Source organism: Dipodomys merriami, unplaced genomic scaffold (assembly GCF_024711535.1).
Source record: "Dipodomys merriami isolate MVZ:Mamm:240054 unplaced genomic scaffold, mDipMer1.0.p SCAF_62, whole genome shotgun sequence".
NCBI lineage: Eukaryota > Metazoa > Chordata > Mammalia > Rodentia > Heteromyidae > Dipodomys > Dipodomys merriami.
The window spans coordinates 6,567,049-6,584,486 of NW_027206202.1; the positions used below are offsets into that span (position 1 = coordinate 6,567,049).

The 17,438-nt window shown below is 42.5% G+C and overlaps 1 protein-coding gene across 2 annotated transcripts in view; it reads left to right on the plus strand.

Moving 5' to 3' along the window:
- The window catches only part of Dnah3 (dynein axonemal heavy chain 3), a 216,447-nt gene that overhangs the window by 86,229 nt on the left and 112,780 nt on the right, over positions 1 to 17,438 (plus strand). For both annotated transcript variants that reach the window (XM_070004375.1, XM_070004374.1), the window contains exons 25-33: positions 828 to 920; positions 2,669 to 2,779; positions 3,932 to 4,046; positions 7,152 to 7,350; positions 9,714 to 9,822; positions 10,561 to 10,674; positions 11,742 to 11,918; positions 14,370 to 14,461; positions 16,107 to 16,326. In XM_070004375.1, coding sequence (XP_069860476.1) covers positions 828 to 920; positions 2,669 to 2,779; positions 3,932 to 4,046; positions 7,152 to 7,350; positions 9,714 to 9,822; positions 10,561 to 10,674; positions 11,742 to 11,918; positions 14,370 to 14,461; positions 16,107 to 16,326 — 1,230 coding nt within the window. The remainder of the gene's footprint in view (positions 1 to 827; positions 921 to 2,668; positions 2,780 to 3,931; positions 4,047 to 7,151; positions 7,351 to 9,713; positions 9,823 to 10,560; positions 10,675 to 11,741; positions 11,919 to 14,369; positions 14,462 to 16,106; positions 16,327 to 17,438) is intronic.

Here is a 17,438-nt window from a genome sequence, read left to right on the forward strand (position 1 = left end):
AAGTGGAGCTGTAGCTCAAGTGGTAGAGTGCCATCCTTGAGGGCCCTGAGTTCATGCTCTAGTACCAACACACACGCACACATACACACACACACAACCATACACACACACATACAAAGAAAGAAAGAAAGAAAGAAAGAAAGAAGGAAAGCGAGCAAGCAGAAAGCAAGCAAGCAAGCAAAGAAAGAAAGAGAAAGAAAGAAAGAAAGAAAGAAAGAAAGAAAGAAAGAAAGAAAGAAAGAAGAAAGAAAAGAAGGAAAAGAAAGGAAAGAAAGGAAGTAAGAAAGAGAAGGAAGGAAAGAAAGGGAGGGAAGGAGAAAAAAGAAAAATATGATCCAGTCAGATGGATAGCTTCTTGGGCTAAGATCTGAGGCTCTTGATCTAAAGTCAGCCTGGGCAGACAAATCCTTGAGACTCTTATCTTCAATTAACCAGTACATAGCTGGAAATGGAGGTATGGCTCAAGTGCTAGAGCAAGGCCTTAAATTTGAGCTCCAGGACCAACACACACACACACACACACGCACACACACACACACACACACACACACACACACACACACACACAGTTCCTATTGATTCTTTAGGAGGCACAGCCTTCCTAGAATACTATAAATAAATGTAAAGCAAATAAAATATATTGGCTTGAAGAGGTATCCCTCAATCTTCCTCCAGCTCTTGTGAGAGGGAGGGGAAAAGGGGAAGGAGAGAGAATGGGAGAGAGGAGCGTGAGCAGAGGACAAAGAGTACTACTTAGGTTTTTCCCACAATTCCTCCCCTGGGCTTCAGTTGACTTGTTGCCTTTCTCTGTCTGCCTTGTCTTGCAGGGAATGGTGGAAAAGTGGCTACAGCATGTGGAACAGATGATGCTTGCCAGCTTGAGGGATGTTATTGGACTTGGGATTGACGCATATACCCTGGTAAACAAGCATTAGTGTACATGTGATAAAGAAGTATTGTAAAGGAAACTCTGGGAAGAAGGTTAAGTGGATCAGTTCATTTTGTCTTCTACTGAAACATACCCTTTGTGCCTCTTAGTCCTTTTCCTGTAAATTCCTGATGTAATGAATGCATTTCTAGTTAAATATTTGCTGTTAGAAGTAAGAGATTCAAGCCAGGCGCTGGTGGCTCACATATGTAATCCTATCTACTCAGGAGGCTGAGATCTGAGGATCCAGCTCAAAGCCAGCCTGAGCAGGAAAGGCCATGAGGCTTTTATCTCCAATAAACCATAAGAAAACCGGAAGTGGCACTGTGGCTCAAGTGGTAGAGTGCCTGAGGGACAGCACCCAGGCCCAGAGTTCAAGTCCCTTGACCGACAAAACAAAACAAAACAAAAAAGTAGGAAATTCAAGAGAGGTGATTTTACTGGGTGCTGGTGGCTCATGCCTATAATCCTAATTACTCAGGAGGCTGAGATCTGAGGATCATGGTTTGAAGCCATCAAGGGCAAGAAAGTCCATGAGACTTTCATCAATTAATCACCAAAAAGCCAAAACTGGGGTTGTGGCTCAAGTGGTAGAGCGCTAGCCTTGAGCCAAATAAAACCCAGGGACAGCACCCAGGCTTTGAGGTCAAGCCTCTGTACTGGTATCAAAAAGAAAAAAAAGAGAGAAAGGGTTAGTGATAGCTCTTTCATTACTGCAGGCTTAACTTTCCTGTCACATGATACCCTTCCAATTCAGCTTTTACTGTGTAACTCAAGTTCCCAAAGACTAAAGAGAAACAAGTGGGACACAAAGTCTGAGAGGAAAAACTTTGTCACAACAACTCTTTGGCCATCCTCTAGCAAGGTTCTTGTTGCCACATTAAATCCCCCCCTCCCCCCCCCTACCCAACCCCTGGTGCCAGTACTGAGGCTTGAAGTCAGACAGAGCCTCTTGCTCTGCTTGGCTTATTTACTCAAGGCTGGTGCTCTTCCACTGGACCCACACTTCTGGATTTTTGGTTGTTAGAGATAAAATCTCAAAGTTTTGTTTGCCTAAAGTGGCATTAAGCTGTGATCTTCAGATCTCAGCCCCTTGAGCATCTAGGATTACAGGCTTGAGCCACCAACATCTGGCTTCTTACCTCTGCTTTCAATTGCCTCTTCTTACTTCTAGGCCCCTCTTCCCATTCTTCACTCCCTTTTATCAAACTTAAATGTACTTAATTGGTACTTTCATTTTAAACTATTCAGGATCAACCTCACTGTCCCTCACAGTGAAAATGACAGGCCAATCCTTTTTCTGATAATACCTTCTAAATAAAAAATTGAAGGGAAGCCGGGCACTGATGCTTGCATCATAATTCTAGCTATTCAGGAGGCTGAGATCTGAGGGTTGGGATTTAAAGACATCTTGGGCAGACAATTCTGAGAAACTCTTATCTCTAATGGATAAGCAAAAAAAACCCTGGAAGTGGAGGTATGGCTCAAGTGGTAGAGCACCAGCCTTGAGTAAAAAAGGCAAGCCAGAGAGCAGAGGAGATTGATATATTTTTTCTTTTCCATAAACTTTAGGGAGGAAGACATAAATCAGCAATCCCAGAGATGTCAAATCTTGAATTTGAGGGTGGGGGGGGGGGAGATTTTGTTTTCATTGTCAGTGTGCTGCAGTGAGGTGTGTACTTAGAAAGTCATCTTAAATCTCCTATGAAGTCTGATCCTACAACAAGCCTTTCTTCCTAGGTCCCTCGAAACTCCTGGGTCTTGGAGTGGCCTGGCCAGGTGGTGATCTGTGTCTCCTCAATCTTTTGGACCAAGGAGGTATCAGAAGCCCTGGAAGGACATACCTTACCAGTAAGTAAGCCTGCCATGATGCTTGCAGAAGAGGGAGGTCTGGGCATCAGTTAGGAGCTGAATAATGTGTAATTCAAATAAGCCTATTTTGTTTTCTAAACAATAATAATAATAATAATAATTTGAACCATGGTCTCACAGAAGTGCGAGTTCACAAAAGGACAGCGAGATGGAGAATTTGGAATTACAGACATTCTGGAAGCCTGTGGTTCAAGACTACTCAGAGTTTTTCCTAGATAGAAATTCTGAACTGCGGGGTTCTAATTTTTTAAAAATTTCTTTTAATGGTTATTATAAAGGTGATATACATAGAGATTACAGTTACACAAGTCAGGTAATGAATACTTTTCTTTTTGGACAATATCACTCCTTCTCTTATTCAGGGTTCTAAGTTTTATCAGCTTTTGCTTCAAGGGATCAAACTGGCAGAATTTCCGATAATGGAGACTCCCTATTATTTTATTAGGCCAGAAGACTACTGTCTTCCTCTTTTCCTTCACTACTGCCCTCTTCTTACCACCTCAGGGCCAAACAAGTCTAGTCTCAGACTCAAACATGTATATTTTCAGTTGGTCATTGTCAACACTTCAAAGATCAAGATCACTGGGCACCTGTGGCTCATGCCTGTAATCCTAGCTACTCAGGAGGCTGAGATCTGAGGATCGTGGTTCAAAGCCAGCCTGGGCAGGAAAGTCCATGAGACTTTTATCCCCAATTAACCACCAGAAAACTAGAAGTGGTGCTGTGGCTCAACTGGTAGAGTGCTTGCCTTGAGCTGAAAAGCTCCAGGTCAGTGTCAAGGACTAGAGTTCAAGCCCCATGACTGACAAAGAGAGAGAGAGAGAGAGAGAGAGAGAGAGAGAGAGAGAGAGAGAGAGAGAGAGAGAGAGAGAGAGAGAGAGAGAGAGAGAGAGACAGAGAGAGAGAGAGAGAGAGAGAGAGAGAGAGAGAGAGAGAGAGAGAGGAGAGAGAGAGATGACTGGGTTCAAATCCTGACCCATTCACTTCCCTAGAGGCATAGGATAGGATGTTTTGCAGTCCAAGAGTCTGACTTGGTACATTGGGAGGTCATTGTGACTGTCAATCCCTGAATTAGTGATTGCTAGAAGAAAATCCAACTTAATTGATTGTCCTCACCTGTACCTTGACCAGGATTTTCTGAAAAAGAGCAATACTCAGATTGCAGAGATTGTTGAGCTGGTGCGGGGAAAGCTGAGCAGTGGAGCTCGACTCACTCTTGGGGCCCTCACGGTCATTGATGTCCATGGTAAGCACAGAGACTTCCCCTGGTATTACTGACTGCCTAGGAATGCCAGCCAGGCTGGCCTCTCAGTTGATCAATGCAATGACTTGGAGCTTGAATGCAATGACTTGGGGCTTCCTAATCCATCAGGGTCAAGCTTCTCCAAATGAATGACAATAAGACAAAGGGCTAAGGACCAAGTCTTGCCCGAAACCCTATGTATCTCCACTTTACAGTTCCCCCTTCCACACGGGAACCCTTCAAGCAGGGATCTTGCTGAGGTCCTGATGTCCAAACCCTTTTCTGAGAGTCCCCAACTTAGTGAATGTTTTCCTTGCATTTGAATACTCACTGGGACCCAAGATTTGTGCTAAGTCATCACTGAGCATTATCTCATTTCACATCTAGTTCCTAGATTAAGAACATAGTACTCAGTGGGCTCTGGTGGCTCACACCTGTAATCCTAGCTACTTAGGAGGTTGAGATTTGAGGATCATGATTTGAAGCCAGACCAGGCGAGAAATTCTGTGAGACTCTTATATCCAATAAAATACTCAAAACAGCCAGAAGTAGAGGTAGGACTCAAGAAGTAGATTGCTAGCCTTGAACAAAAAATGCTCAGGGACACTACCCAGGCCCTGAGTTCAAGCCCCAAGACTGGCATAGAAAAAAAAAGGGACACCAGAGAGGGAAGTAACTTGCTGGGAGCCACAGAGTAAATGACAAGACACTCCTCTGTCTTATTTCAAACCCAATGAGCTAGTATGGGCAGTGATGCAGGAAGGAGTCGCTTGGTGAGAGATTATGCCTTCTAGCGATTCCCTAAACCAAAAAGATGGTGATGAAAAAGAATTGGGGTCTTTATATAAACAAACCACCTCCACATAATCACAACATCATCACCAAGGAAACAAGGTTGGACCAGGCTGGTTGCCTAGAAACAGTCTCTCACTCATACAAGCAGCTTCCTACTGGCATGCCACAGCATCTTTTTCTCTCAGGGCTGATGCTTACTGCAATCTGATTTCAGCCACATAGATGAGCATAAAATCAGAGGTAGAGGAGAAGGAAATGTGTACTTCACACACCCACACACCTAGCTGGTAGGGATTAGAGATGTGGACAAAGTTATAGCCCAGGGGACGCCAGAGTAGCTGGGTTCACAACACAAACAAACACAAGCACACAATGCATAACAAAGGCAACTTCTCTGAGCTGATCCTTAGAGAGTCACTTTCCTCTTTGAATTCTCATGCAGATCTTACTCCTTGTCACTGCCCAAGGAGTTCTCTTAAGACTCTGACAAGTATGGCTGGAGGCATGGCTAAGTTGGTAGAGTACTAGCCAATGAGCCAAACATGCAGATACTAGAGTTTGAGTCTTGGTCTTGGACCTGAAAAAAAGAAGAAAAGAAAAGAATCTGAGCTAGATGCTGATGGCTCATACTTGTAATCCTAGCTACTCAGGAGGGCTGAGATCTAAGTATCACGGTTCAAAGTTACCACGGGCCAGACACCAGTGGCTCACACCTGTAATTCTAGCTACTCAGGAGGCTGAGATCTGGGGATTGCCAGCCCGGGCAGGAAAGGTTGTGAAACTCTTATATCCAATTAACCACCAGAAAACCGGAAGTGGCCCTGTGGCTCAAATGGTAGAGCGCTTGCCTTGAGCTGAAGAGCTGTGGGACAGCGCTCAGACCCAGAGTTCAAGCCCCTAGACCAACCAAAAAAAAAAAAGCTTATATCCAATTAACTACCAAAAAGCCAGAAGTAAAAATGTGGCTCAAGTAGTAGAGTACAAAGCTTAAGCAGAAAAAATAAAGACACCTTCTAGGCCCTGACTTCAAGCCCTAGGATCAGTGTACACATGCACACACACACAGACACACAGACATAAACACACACACACACACACACACACACACACACACACACACACACACACACACACACACACACACACACAGAGAGAGAACTCCCAAGGGGCTGGTATATTTTTTACAAAGGAAGGAAAACTTCTAGTATAATGTTCTAAGATTCTGGGTTTTTCTGTTATAAAAAACTTATTTCTCAGAGAGGCAGTAAAATTGCAAAGGTGTCTTTTTGCAAAGTCATGTTTTTGAGATCCTAAACTTGAGCCTACTGTACTAATTTAGACAGATCAACAATCCTCATCTTGTGAGTCGCCTGAAATAGAATGATTTTCATAAACCTATATCCACTCTTCAGCTTCAGGACTTTTGTCACCGTTAAAAAATTAGTTCCACAGCCAATGAGAAAAAAGGAAAAAACATGAAATGTATCTGTCTCCTAGCTGATTCCTCAGGCCCTGGCAGGGAGGAATACTTTTTACTGTGGATTTTTGACATACCGCCTTGTGCTTACTACCTCAGCAGTTTCATTAGAGGTAAAAAGGCATACTGGGGATCTGAGGGCATTTGTGGTCACTACATAGTTCAAAGTCTCTGAGTCCATCCCTCATCCAATTTGGGAATAACAGTAGATAATATGATACTTACATAATATTTTTTGGGTGCTGGTACTGGGGCTTGGGTGCTGTCCCTGAGCTTTTCTGCTCAAGGCGAGCAATCTACCACTTGGACCACAGCTCCACTTCGGGCTCTTTGGACCTTTTCAGGCTACTTTGAACCACAATTCTCAGATCTCAGCCCCCTGATTATGGGCATGAGCCACTTGTGCTTGGCCTTGAATAATATTTTATATGTTTGTGTATATTCATTTAGTCCTCATAAAACCAGTATTAGGTGGATATTATGTTAACCTAATTTTACAGATTGTGCAGCAGAGTAATTAACATAGCTAGTTTATGGTGGAACCAGAATTTGAACTCAGGCAGACTGATTTCAGAGTATACATATTTAGTACCTTTACTTCGCTATCAGAAAGAATAATACACAGCAGATTCTATGTTCAGCTCCATGGGAGAAAGTAAAGACAGACTTCTAAAGTACAGTATTGCCTGTAGGTTGAGCAGGACTGGGAACATGGTAGAAACTTGAAATAGTCTGGACAGAGAGGTGGCCTCGATATCATCTTCTTCTAAGGACGATATGGAGATGGGGGATTCTGATGGCTCTGTGTGTTGTGTTTCTTCATGGTATTCCAATAGCTCGTGATGTGGTGGCCAAGTTAGCTGAGGATAAGGTCTGTAATCTGAATGATTTCCAGTGGATCTCACAGCTGCGCTACTACTGGCAATCAAAGGATGTATATGTGCAGATGATAACCACTGAAGCTTTATATGGCTATGAATACCTGGGAAACTCACCCCGGCTGGTGATCACACCTCTGACTGATCGTTGCTACAGGTAAAGCCTGGGGCATTTAGCTTGAGGGGTGAACAAAGAACTCAGGAGTGAAAAGGGGTCTGGGAGGAAGGATGGGAATGTCCTTGGGTTTATTATCATCTACATTTTAGATTTTCTGAGTTCAGAATTTTACCTTTTGTCCCCATGGTCCCATAGTGGGCATGGAAACTGGACATTCAGATGAGAAATGGAAATATAGAATACATTGATAAGTTAGGAGCAAATAGAAGAACATTGCAGAATGATTTTGAAAATGCCATGATGCTCTCAAGTAGCAAGTTTTACAATGGCAGAAACCAAGTTGATGCCTGCAAATAACTGTGGCCAAACGGTTGACCCAGAAGGGTCAGGAGCCCTGAAACATGACTCTCCAAGCTTCCCAGCTAGTCTGGTGAAGAGACACTTGTCATTCTATGCTCAGCAGAATACTTTGCCCATTCCTAACATTAGAAACCTGGATTTTGTGAACCTGTTAATTAGCAATGTTCAGATTTTCTTTCACTTTTGTATTTTTCCTCACAGGGCATTTACATTATAAAAATAATATTTGAACTGTGCACTGGTGGCTTATGCCTTTAATCCTAGCTACTCAAGAGGCTGAAATCTGAGGATCAGGGTTCAAAGCCAGCCTGGGCAGAAAAGTGCAACTCTTATATCCAATTAACCAGCAAAAAGCCTAAAGTGGAGCCATGGCTCAAGTGGTAAAGAACTAGTCTTGAGCGAGTAGTGCCCAGGCTTTGAGTGACAGCCCCAGTACTAATACAAAATAATAATAATGTACTTGAGTATTTTCTTCTTCTCTTTTTTTTTTGGCCATCATGGGGCTTGAACTCTGGGCCTGGGCATTGTCCCTCAGCTCTTCAGCTCAAGGCAAACGCTCTACCACTTGAGCCACAGCGCCACTTCCAGTTTTCTGGTGGTTTATTGGAGAGGAGTCTCACTGCCTTTCCTGCTCAGGCTGGCTTTGAACCATGATCCTCAGATCTCAGCCTCCTAAGTAGCTAAGATTACAGGTGTCAGCCACCACCGCCCAGCTATATTTTCTTCTTTTAAGATCCTTAGTCACTTGTTTCCTATTCTATGCCTTTTTTCTCATCATATTTTCTACTAATTATTCCACAACGGTGTCTTTTAAAAAAATTGTTATGTAAAGTTAAGATATTTAACAAAGTATTATAAACTACATATATAGTAATATGATCACTAGAGTGGAAAAATAACATATCTGTTACTTTACACACTTATTTTCCTCTCTGTGGCAAGAGCAATTTTAATCTACCAGTTTAGCAAATACTCTAAATAAGACACAATATTAATAGCTATAGTTCTTCTAAAAAACCATTTCTTAAATTTTTCTGTGCAACATGCATGACCTAACAAACCCTAATTCGAATTAAGGTTGGGGGAGACATGTTCAGAAGATTGTTAAGAGCCAACTGTGCACAACTGTAATTCCAGCACTTAGGAGTCTAAGGTAGGAGGATCATGAGCCTACATAGAGCATTGGAGGCAAGCAGGCGCTATGTGAGAACCTGCCTCAAGAAAAGAAACAAAAGAAAGTTATAAGATGGTGTGTTAACTGAAGTTATGGTTATATCAGGACAGGGCCAGGGCTAAAGTGGTAGTTTATCTTGTATGCACAAGGCCCTGAGTTCAATTCCTAGTGCCACAACAATGTACCTTTACCAAGGGTTATGGGACTAGTTTTGTTACATCATTCATTTCAGCCACTGTATATTTTGACTGAGGATATGGAACTAATTAAAGTATGTTTCCTGAACTCAAGAGCACTTTAGAAGAAATATACTTATTTCACCATTTCACTAGCCCCAGCAATCTTTGGACTATGGAGTATGGTTCTCACTTCTGTTTGATTCACTTATGTCTCTACCTATCTATTCCTTTATCTATTCAATCATTCAATTAGACAAGCTTATAGGAGCCATGATGTGCCAAGCACTGTGCTAAACTCTGAGATTACAATGCTGAATAAAACAGATTTTTTAAATGATGATGACGTATTGGTTGTATAATTAGGAGCAATTTTTCAACTGTTTATATGATTCAATAGAATAAGAAGCTGGTTTCTAATCTGGGCATGAAAGTCAGTGAGATTCTTATCTACAATTAACCACCAAAAAACACCAAAAAGAAGGGGTGGGGGGCTGGAACTGGATCCGTGGCCCAAGTGGTAGAGCCCTAGCCTTGCGCAAGATAAACTCAGGGACCCCACCCAGGCCCTGAGTTTAAGCCCCAGGACCAGCAAACTCCCCCTCCCCCACCCTCCAACCTCTTCCCCCTCCTCCGGAAAAAAAAGCTGGTGTCTCTCCTTGGATACCAAGTTCCTGTTTTCTTCTCCCTAGGACACTGATGGGAGCTTTGAAGTTGAACCTTGGAGGAGCTCCAGAGGGCCCTGCTGGAACAGGCAAGACAGAAACCACCAAAGATTTGGCCAAAGCATTGGCCAAGCAGGTAGAGAAATGTTATCTATCTCTGCTTCTCCTTCTGTCCTCTCTGAACCTCTGTCCAAGAACATGAGCATGAAGTTCAGGATAATTTAATGTAACGGGCAGAGTGGGGCTCCATCTCGTTCCGTAGTACAAGAGATGCACTACCCTTCGTATTAGAGTATATTAGACTTTGCCTGAAAACCACGCAGATAACCAGGTACAGAGAACAAAGAAATGTTTATTGCCAGAAAAGGGGGCCGGCAAGACCCTTTCTCACAAGGGAGAGGTGAAAAGAAGCACCAGCTATTGTCTGAGGTGACCTACATAACCTAGGAGGTCTAGCAGGGGCTAGGAGGCAGAGACCCTGGTGTGGACTTGAGGGTCAGGGGCTTCATCATGGTGGACTAGGCTTTATGGCTGCTGCCCAAGTAGTAGATAAGGGGCCTGCAGCTGCTCAGACCTGAAGGTCACTCTAAGGGGCTCTTGTTGCCTTAGATGGTGGTAGCTGCCCCAGAGAAGTGTCATCCCAAGGTAGAAGGGGGTTGGAGGCTGATTATTTTCTGCCTTTACTATAGGGGCCTGATATTGCCTAGGAAGGGAGCATGCTAAGCTGTGGAGAGGGGAAGGTGGGTCCTAAGCTATGGGAAGAGAGCTTATTGGGGTAACACCTTGTTTTATGGTGTCACTGATACAGGCGTAATGGACTTCATCCTGAATGGGACCCTCATGCTCCTTTTTTTTTTTTTTTTTTGCTTTTTAGTGTGTGGTGTTCAACTGTTCTGATGGTTTGGATTACAAGGCCATGGGGAAGTTCTTCAAGGGACTGGCCCAGGCTGGAGCATGGGCATGTTTTGACGAATTCAACAGGATTGAGGTAACTATGCTGCTCAGCTACAATATGGAAGAGGCGATTGTTCAGGGACCTTTTGCTGGGTTCTCAGCTCTTTAGTAACAAGGGTTTATTTTTCCTCTATAAATCTTGAACAGTGTAGCTACTTAATGAACTCAATCTAAACAGTGACGAGGAGACAGAATGCATATGTTATACACATCTCTTCACCTCCTTATCCATTCACTCACTGACACATTCAAAAATTTATTGAGAAGTTACTTATATGAGAAGCTGTATGTGTTTATGATACCAAGAAGCATAGACATGTTCTTGCCCTGTAAGTGATTATAGTCTAGTAATAAGAAATAAAAATTAAACCAGGTGCCAGTGGCTCACACCTATAATCTTAGGTACTCAGAAGGCTGAGACATGAGGACTGTAATTTGAAGCCATTTCAGGAAGAAAAGTCTAAGAGATTCCTATCCCTAATTAACCAGCAAAAAGCCAGAAATCAAAGTGTGGCTCAAGTGGTAGAGCATCATCCTTGAGAAAAAAACCACCACCAAAACCCAAGAACAGGAGGTGCTAAGTACAAACCGCACACACAAATTAAATGAAACAAATAGAATATGACAGTAGTCTATCATACCACAGTAATCATCAAAGGACACATCACAAAAGTGTGGGTGATCATGTAAGCATATCATTTGAAGCAGTAAACACTGAATACTTCTTCAATGCCAACCGTGGTGCTGAAACAAAAACTACTGTATAACACACACACACACACACACACACACACATACACACACACACACACACACACACACACACACACACACACACACACACACACACACACACACACACACACACACACACACACACTTGCAGACCAGTTTTCCTTTTTTGTTGCCAAACCCCCAAACCATGCTTCCATTTTGAGTATGTGACTGGTTTTCAGGTGATGGGATTTTTGTTTTATTTTTATTTATTTTTTGTGAGATGTGAACTCCAGACCTGAGTACTCAGGCAGGTGATGGGTTCTTTTTTTGCTAAGTTAGGGGGACCCATATAGAACTTCCATCAGCCAGGCCCTCTCACCACAGGTAGAAGTGCTGTCTGTGGTAGCCCAGCAGATCCTTAGCATTCAACAAGCCATTATCCGGAAGCTGAAGACCTTCATCTTTGAAGGCACTGAGCTCTCTCTGAACCCAACTTGTGCTGTCTTCATCACCATGAACCCTGGATATGCTGGCAGGGCTGAGCTGCCAGATAACCTCAAGGTAAGCATGAGCTTGAATTTTATATAGCATGGATACTTTATAATATAGAACTTTCTGGAAGTGTGTATCAGAAGATCTCATAGAGAATTGCAACAGTAACAGGAGGCATTTTTTTTGTTTTATATTTTTTTAGTTGTAAGAAGGGATAGTAGAATGTTAATGGTAGTAAAATCTTGGTCCCAGAACACAGCTACCCAACAGGGCCTCCTGGAGAAGGATGAATACATACATAATGACCAATGGCAAACAGGAAACAATGAACACTAGAATTAAAATCACCATTTCACCAGTGCTGGTGGTTCATGCCTGTTATCCTAGACACTCAGGAGACTGAGATCCAAGCCAGCCCTATCAGGAAAGTCCATGAGACTCTTATCTCTGACTAACCAGCAGAAAACAGAAAATGGTGTTGCGGATCAAGTGGTAGAGTACCAGTCGTGAGCAAAAAATGAAAGGATTGCATACAGGCCCTGAGTTCAAGCCCCAGTTCCAGCACAATCACAGCAATAAAAAGTCACCATTTCCACTGCTGACAGAGAGCTGACTGGTGATATAATCAAAGAAGTAACTTAGGCACAGTAGGGACTCAGGTGAATGGGCCATCTGGAAGCAACAGCCACCTTTTAGGTCCAACCTACTACTGATAAACAAGATGTTGGGCCTCATTTTCTTTCCAGAAGCAGCTAGAAGTTGGGTTTGTGTCATGAAATCTGATTTTTTTAAGATCTTGGTTTAATAAAAGAAAAAGTACTCTAGACATATAAAGTAAATCTATATACAAAATAACATCAAATTCCAATGCATAGGACTGAGCCTATGAAGCTAATTAAAATGAAGTAGTTTCCAGACCTTCAGAGGCAGATGGGTCTAGATAGTCTTAGCATGCTGCTTTCATCGAAGGCAAAAATACAAGAGAGTGGCCAGGTCTTTTATAGGAGAGCATCTGCCACCTAGCTGGAAAGAGAGACTTCCACACATGTCCTTTATAGATTCAATGCTACTATATTGCTCCATCCCTTTGGGTGGAAGCAATAGGAGACACAGCCACCCCTCTATCCACCGACTAGCATATGATTCTCTGCCTGCTAGACATGCACTATGATTCGTGCATTGGAATCTCATTCACATAGACTTTTATCTAAAAATAGGACAGTTAAGGAAACCCACGAAGTGTTCCTTTCCTATAGGTCAGCATAGGCCAGCAAGTACCAAAGTAGAATTTAGACCCCTTTCCCCTGCCCCCCCCCCCAAATCTCTCTCTCTCTCTGTTTCAAGTAGGTCCCAGGACTTGAAGTCAGGACCTTGAGCACTTTCCCAGAACTTGTTTGCTCAAGGCTAGCACTCTGCCTTTTTTATTTTGGCTGGTCCTGTGCTTGAATTCAGGGCCTCAACACTGTCCCTGAGCTTTTTCAGCCCAAGGCTAGTGCTCTGCCACTAAAGCCACAGCTCTTTCCAGCTTTTGTGTGTGTGTGTGAATTGGAGATAAGAGTCTCATGGAGATTCCTGTCCAGGCTGGCTTTGAACCACATCCTCAGATTTCAAGTCTCCTTGAGTAGCTAGGATTACAAGTGTAAGCCACTGGCGCCCAGCCATTCTGCCATTTGAGCCACAGCTCCACTTCTGGCTTTTTGGTGGTTAAGTGGAGATAAGACTCTCACAGACTTTCCTGCTTGGGCTGGCTTTGAACTGTAGTTCTCAGACCTCAGCCACCTAGGTAGCTACAATTAAAGGCATGAGCCACTGGGACCTGGCCATTTCTCATTTTTTAACAACCCAATTATTGTAAGCACCTCTTTGCATTTGTCTCAGCCAGTAGCCATGTTAGATCTGTACAAGTGACTTTCATGAGACACAGGATGTGTTAAATAGTGAATTCTGGCTGTATAACTCTGGCAAGCCACTTGACCTCTAAAAATCTAACAATACAATAGCTTAATAGCTTATGATTATTGAGTACTCAAGATATACTTCACTTCCATTATATCATTTGTTCTAATGGTAATTCTGTGACTATGTTCATCTGTTACTTTGAAATAAAAGGACTGAGATTTAGAGGGGTTATGTAACTTGCCTACAGCTAGTCCGCTGCTGAACAAGAACTCAAAGTGTGATCTACCTGACTTTAGGATTCTTCTCATGCATTCCTAAATGACTTCTTGTGAAGCTCCAACAATTGCTCAATGCTATGAAATATCCTTGTTTTTCATAGGATGAGGTGTTATTGGAATACCAACACTTAGACCCTTCCAGAGAGCCATCAAAAGATCTAATATACTATCATGTACCTGGACAAGCCAGTGGGCAGGGTGCCTGTCCATTGATGATAGTCTCCGCTCTCCTTTCTTTGACTAGAATGACTTGAATGGTCATACTACTTCCCTTTGCTTCTGTAGATATCCTCAAACTATTCACTGTATGTATTCAGATTCTGATCAGTTATTTCTTTTCCAGGCTTTATTCCGGACGGTGGCTATGATGGTGCCAGATTATGCTCTTATTGGAGAAATCTCCTTGTATTCTATGGGGTTTCTGGACTCGAGGAGGTACATTGCATTAGTTTTCCAGTTTGTGTGTTGTGAAATGCTCGTAAGGAGTGGCTTTTTGTGTAATGAATTCAATGTGAGTTAGAAGAAGAGAGAAAACATAACAAACTTGCTTCCTCTCACTGGCTAATCTGAGAACATATAGCCCTGGCTTTGGTCCTGATCTCATTCCTGACTAGGAATTGGCCCATTGGCAAGAAATAGCCTCTTCTCTCACTATTAAAGTAGCTACTCATATAATCTCCAGCCCTTACTTTAGTAATCTATGTCCACTTTATTAAGTGATCTAAGGAAAAACTATAGTATATATGAAGTGATTCCACAGTTGAAGAAATAATTTTAATATTATTTAAGTAACTTAAAAATTCAATAAAATTTTTTATCGATCAACTGGGTTATTTCCTATTTGAATATTGGTTTTCTAAGGCACATCATGTACACACATATATATACATCATATCTTTAAGCGTATGTTTGTATATACATATAACACATACAAGACTTATGAATAATTGTTGTAAGATGGCTTACATTAAGCCTTTCTGAATTTTAATGTTTGTCTTTCACATTGTCTTTTCTGTAACCTACTAATTTTTTTTGGTCATATCAGGTATCTCCATGGTAACTATGTGGTTGATGTGGTTGTCCTTGTTTGTAATCTGAGGGGCTACAGAAATAGAATGTTCACCCTTCCTAGGCTAAGACATCACCTGTATTGTTTTTTTAATGGTGGAAATGTAGGTTATATTAATTTTTCATTAAATTCACTCATCTATTCAGTTAGCGACTTGTGTGTGTGTGTGTGTGTGTGTGTGTGTGTGTGTGTGTGTGTGTGTGTGTGTGTGTGTGTGTGTGTGTGTGTGTGTGTGTGTGTGTGCTGGTCCTGGGACTCAGGGCCTGGGCACTGTCTTTGAGCTTCTTTTGCTCAAAGCTAGTGGTCTACCGCTTGAGCCACAGCCCCACTTTTGGTTCTTATGGTAGTTTATTGGAGATAAGAGTTCTTGCCCAGACTGGCTTTGAACCATAAATCTCAGATTCTAGCCTCCTGAGTAGATAGGATTATAGGCACGAGCCACCCGTGCCTGACTTCAATTAGCAATTCTTTTTTGAGCCACCTGTCTTATTTATACTCAGCTCTGTTCTGGGAGCTAGTAAGCAATACAAAGTCGTGTTTTTTTTTTTTTTTAAGTGAATCAGTTTGATCAAAGGGATCTCCAAAAAGGGGGTGTGGGTAAGTATATTGGTTAGGGAAACTCTAATACCCAATTCCCAAAGGGTTAGCATGAGCAATGGTTATTTTCACTCACTGGAGGTCCAGATAGATGTTTATGATCAGAAACATTGCTACTCAAGGGATGGCTTGGAAGTGTCCCTTGCTAAGATACTTATATTAATGTGTCCACATTCATTAATGCATATATATGAAAGTAACTTTCATGTACATTAACATGTACTTGTAACTTCATGTGCATTACATGTTAAACATGGGTATATGATAGGCTTTAATCTTGAACGACAGTTATGTATCCTTTGCTCAATTTGGCTAAGGACTTCAATGTTGGGGCTACCCCATCAAGTCCATGGGCAAGCCTACTTTCTGAAGAGGCAGAGATCAGAATCTGCAGACATGTCTTTGTCTTCCCAGTCTTGCCCAGAAGATTGTTGCAACCTATCGTCTGTGCTCAGAACAACTCTCCTCCCAGCATCACTACGACTATGGCATGCGGGCCGTCAAGTCTGTGCTCACAGCTGCAGGCAACCTAAAGCTCAAATATCCAAAGGAAGATGAAAGTGTTTTACTTCTCCGCGCCTTGCTCGATGTCAACCTAGCCAAGTTCTTAGCTCAAGATGTCCCTCTGTTTCAGGTATGCAGGGATTTAGGACATTGGTGAAGGACCCAGGCTCAATTTCTTTGGCACCTTTACTCCACATCTGCAATCCTCTTATACCCTTTCTCATACCAGCCCAAATGCCATCTTCTTGATCCCCTGTTGCTAATATATATATTTGCCAATCCTGGGGCTTGGACTCAGGGCCTGAGCACTGTCCCTAATGCTTCATGACCTGAGCCACAGTGCCACTTCTGCCTTTTTCTGTCTATGTGGTACTGAGGAATGGAACCCAGGGCTTTGTGCATGCTAGGCAAGCACTTTACTGCTAAGCCACATTCCTAGGCTATTAAGTAATAATCTTGATAACAAATATCCCTGTCTAGTTCCTAGTTTTAATTAATTTTTTTCTTTTTCTTTTCTTGTGCAAATACTGCATCTTGAACTCTGAGCCTCACTCTCCTCTACTCAAAGCTGGCATTCTACCACTTGAACCATACCTCCCCACTTCTAGCTTTTTGCTGGTTACTTGGAGATGAGAGTTTTGCAGACTTTTCTGCCTTGGCTGACTTTGAATCGTTTTTTTTTTTACTTTGAATCTTAATACTCAGATCTCCTGAGTAGCTAGGATTACAGGAGTAAGCCACAGATGCCTGACAAAAATGATTCCTGTAGCCGGGCGCCGGTGGCTCACGCCTGTAATCCTAGCTACTCAGGAGGCTGAGATCTGAGAATCGCGGTTCAAAGCCAGCCCGGGCAGGAAAGACCGTGAGACTCCTATCTCCAATAAACCACTAGAAAACCGGAAGTGGCGCTGTAGCTCAAGTGGTAGAGCGCTCGCCTTGAGCTGAAGAGCTGAGGGACAGCGCCCAAGCCCAGAGTTCAAGCCCCATGACCGACAAAAAAAAAAAAAAAAAAAAAAATGATTCCTGTAATAGGATAAGATTTGCTGTTGGAGGGCTAGGATGTAGCTCAGTGGCAAAGCACTTGCCTAGCAAGTACAGTGTCCTGTTTTTGATACCCAGTACCAAAAAAAAACCAGTTAAAAAAAAGATTTGCTGTTGGGCTTAGGTAGTTGTGTTTATTTAATGTAATTAAATGTGATTCTATCAAGACAGAAATCATGATTATCTTAGTCATCCCAAGCA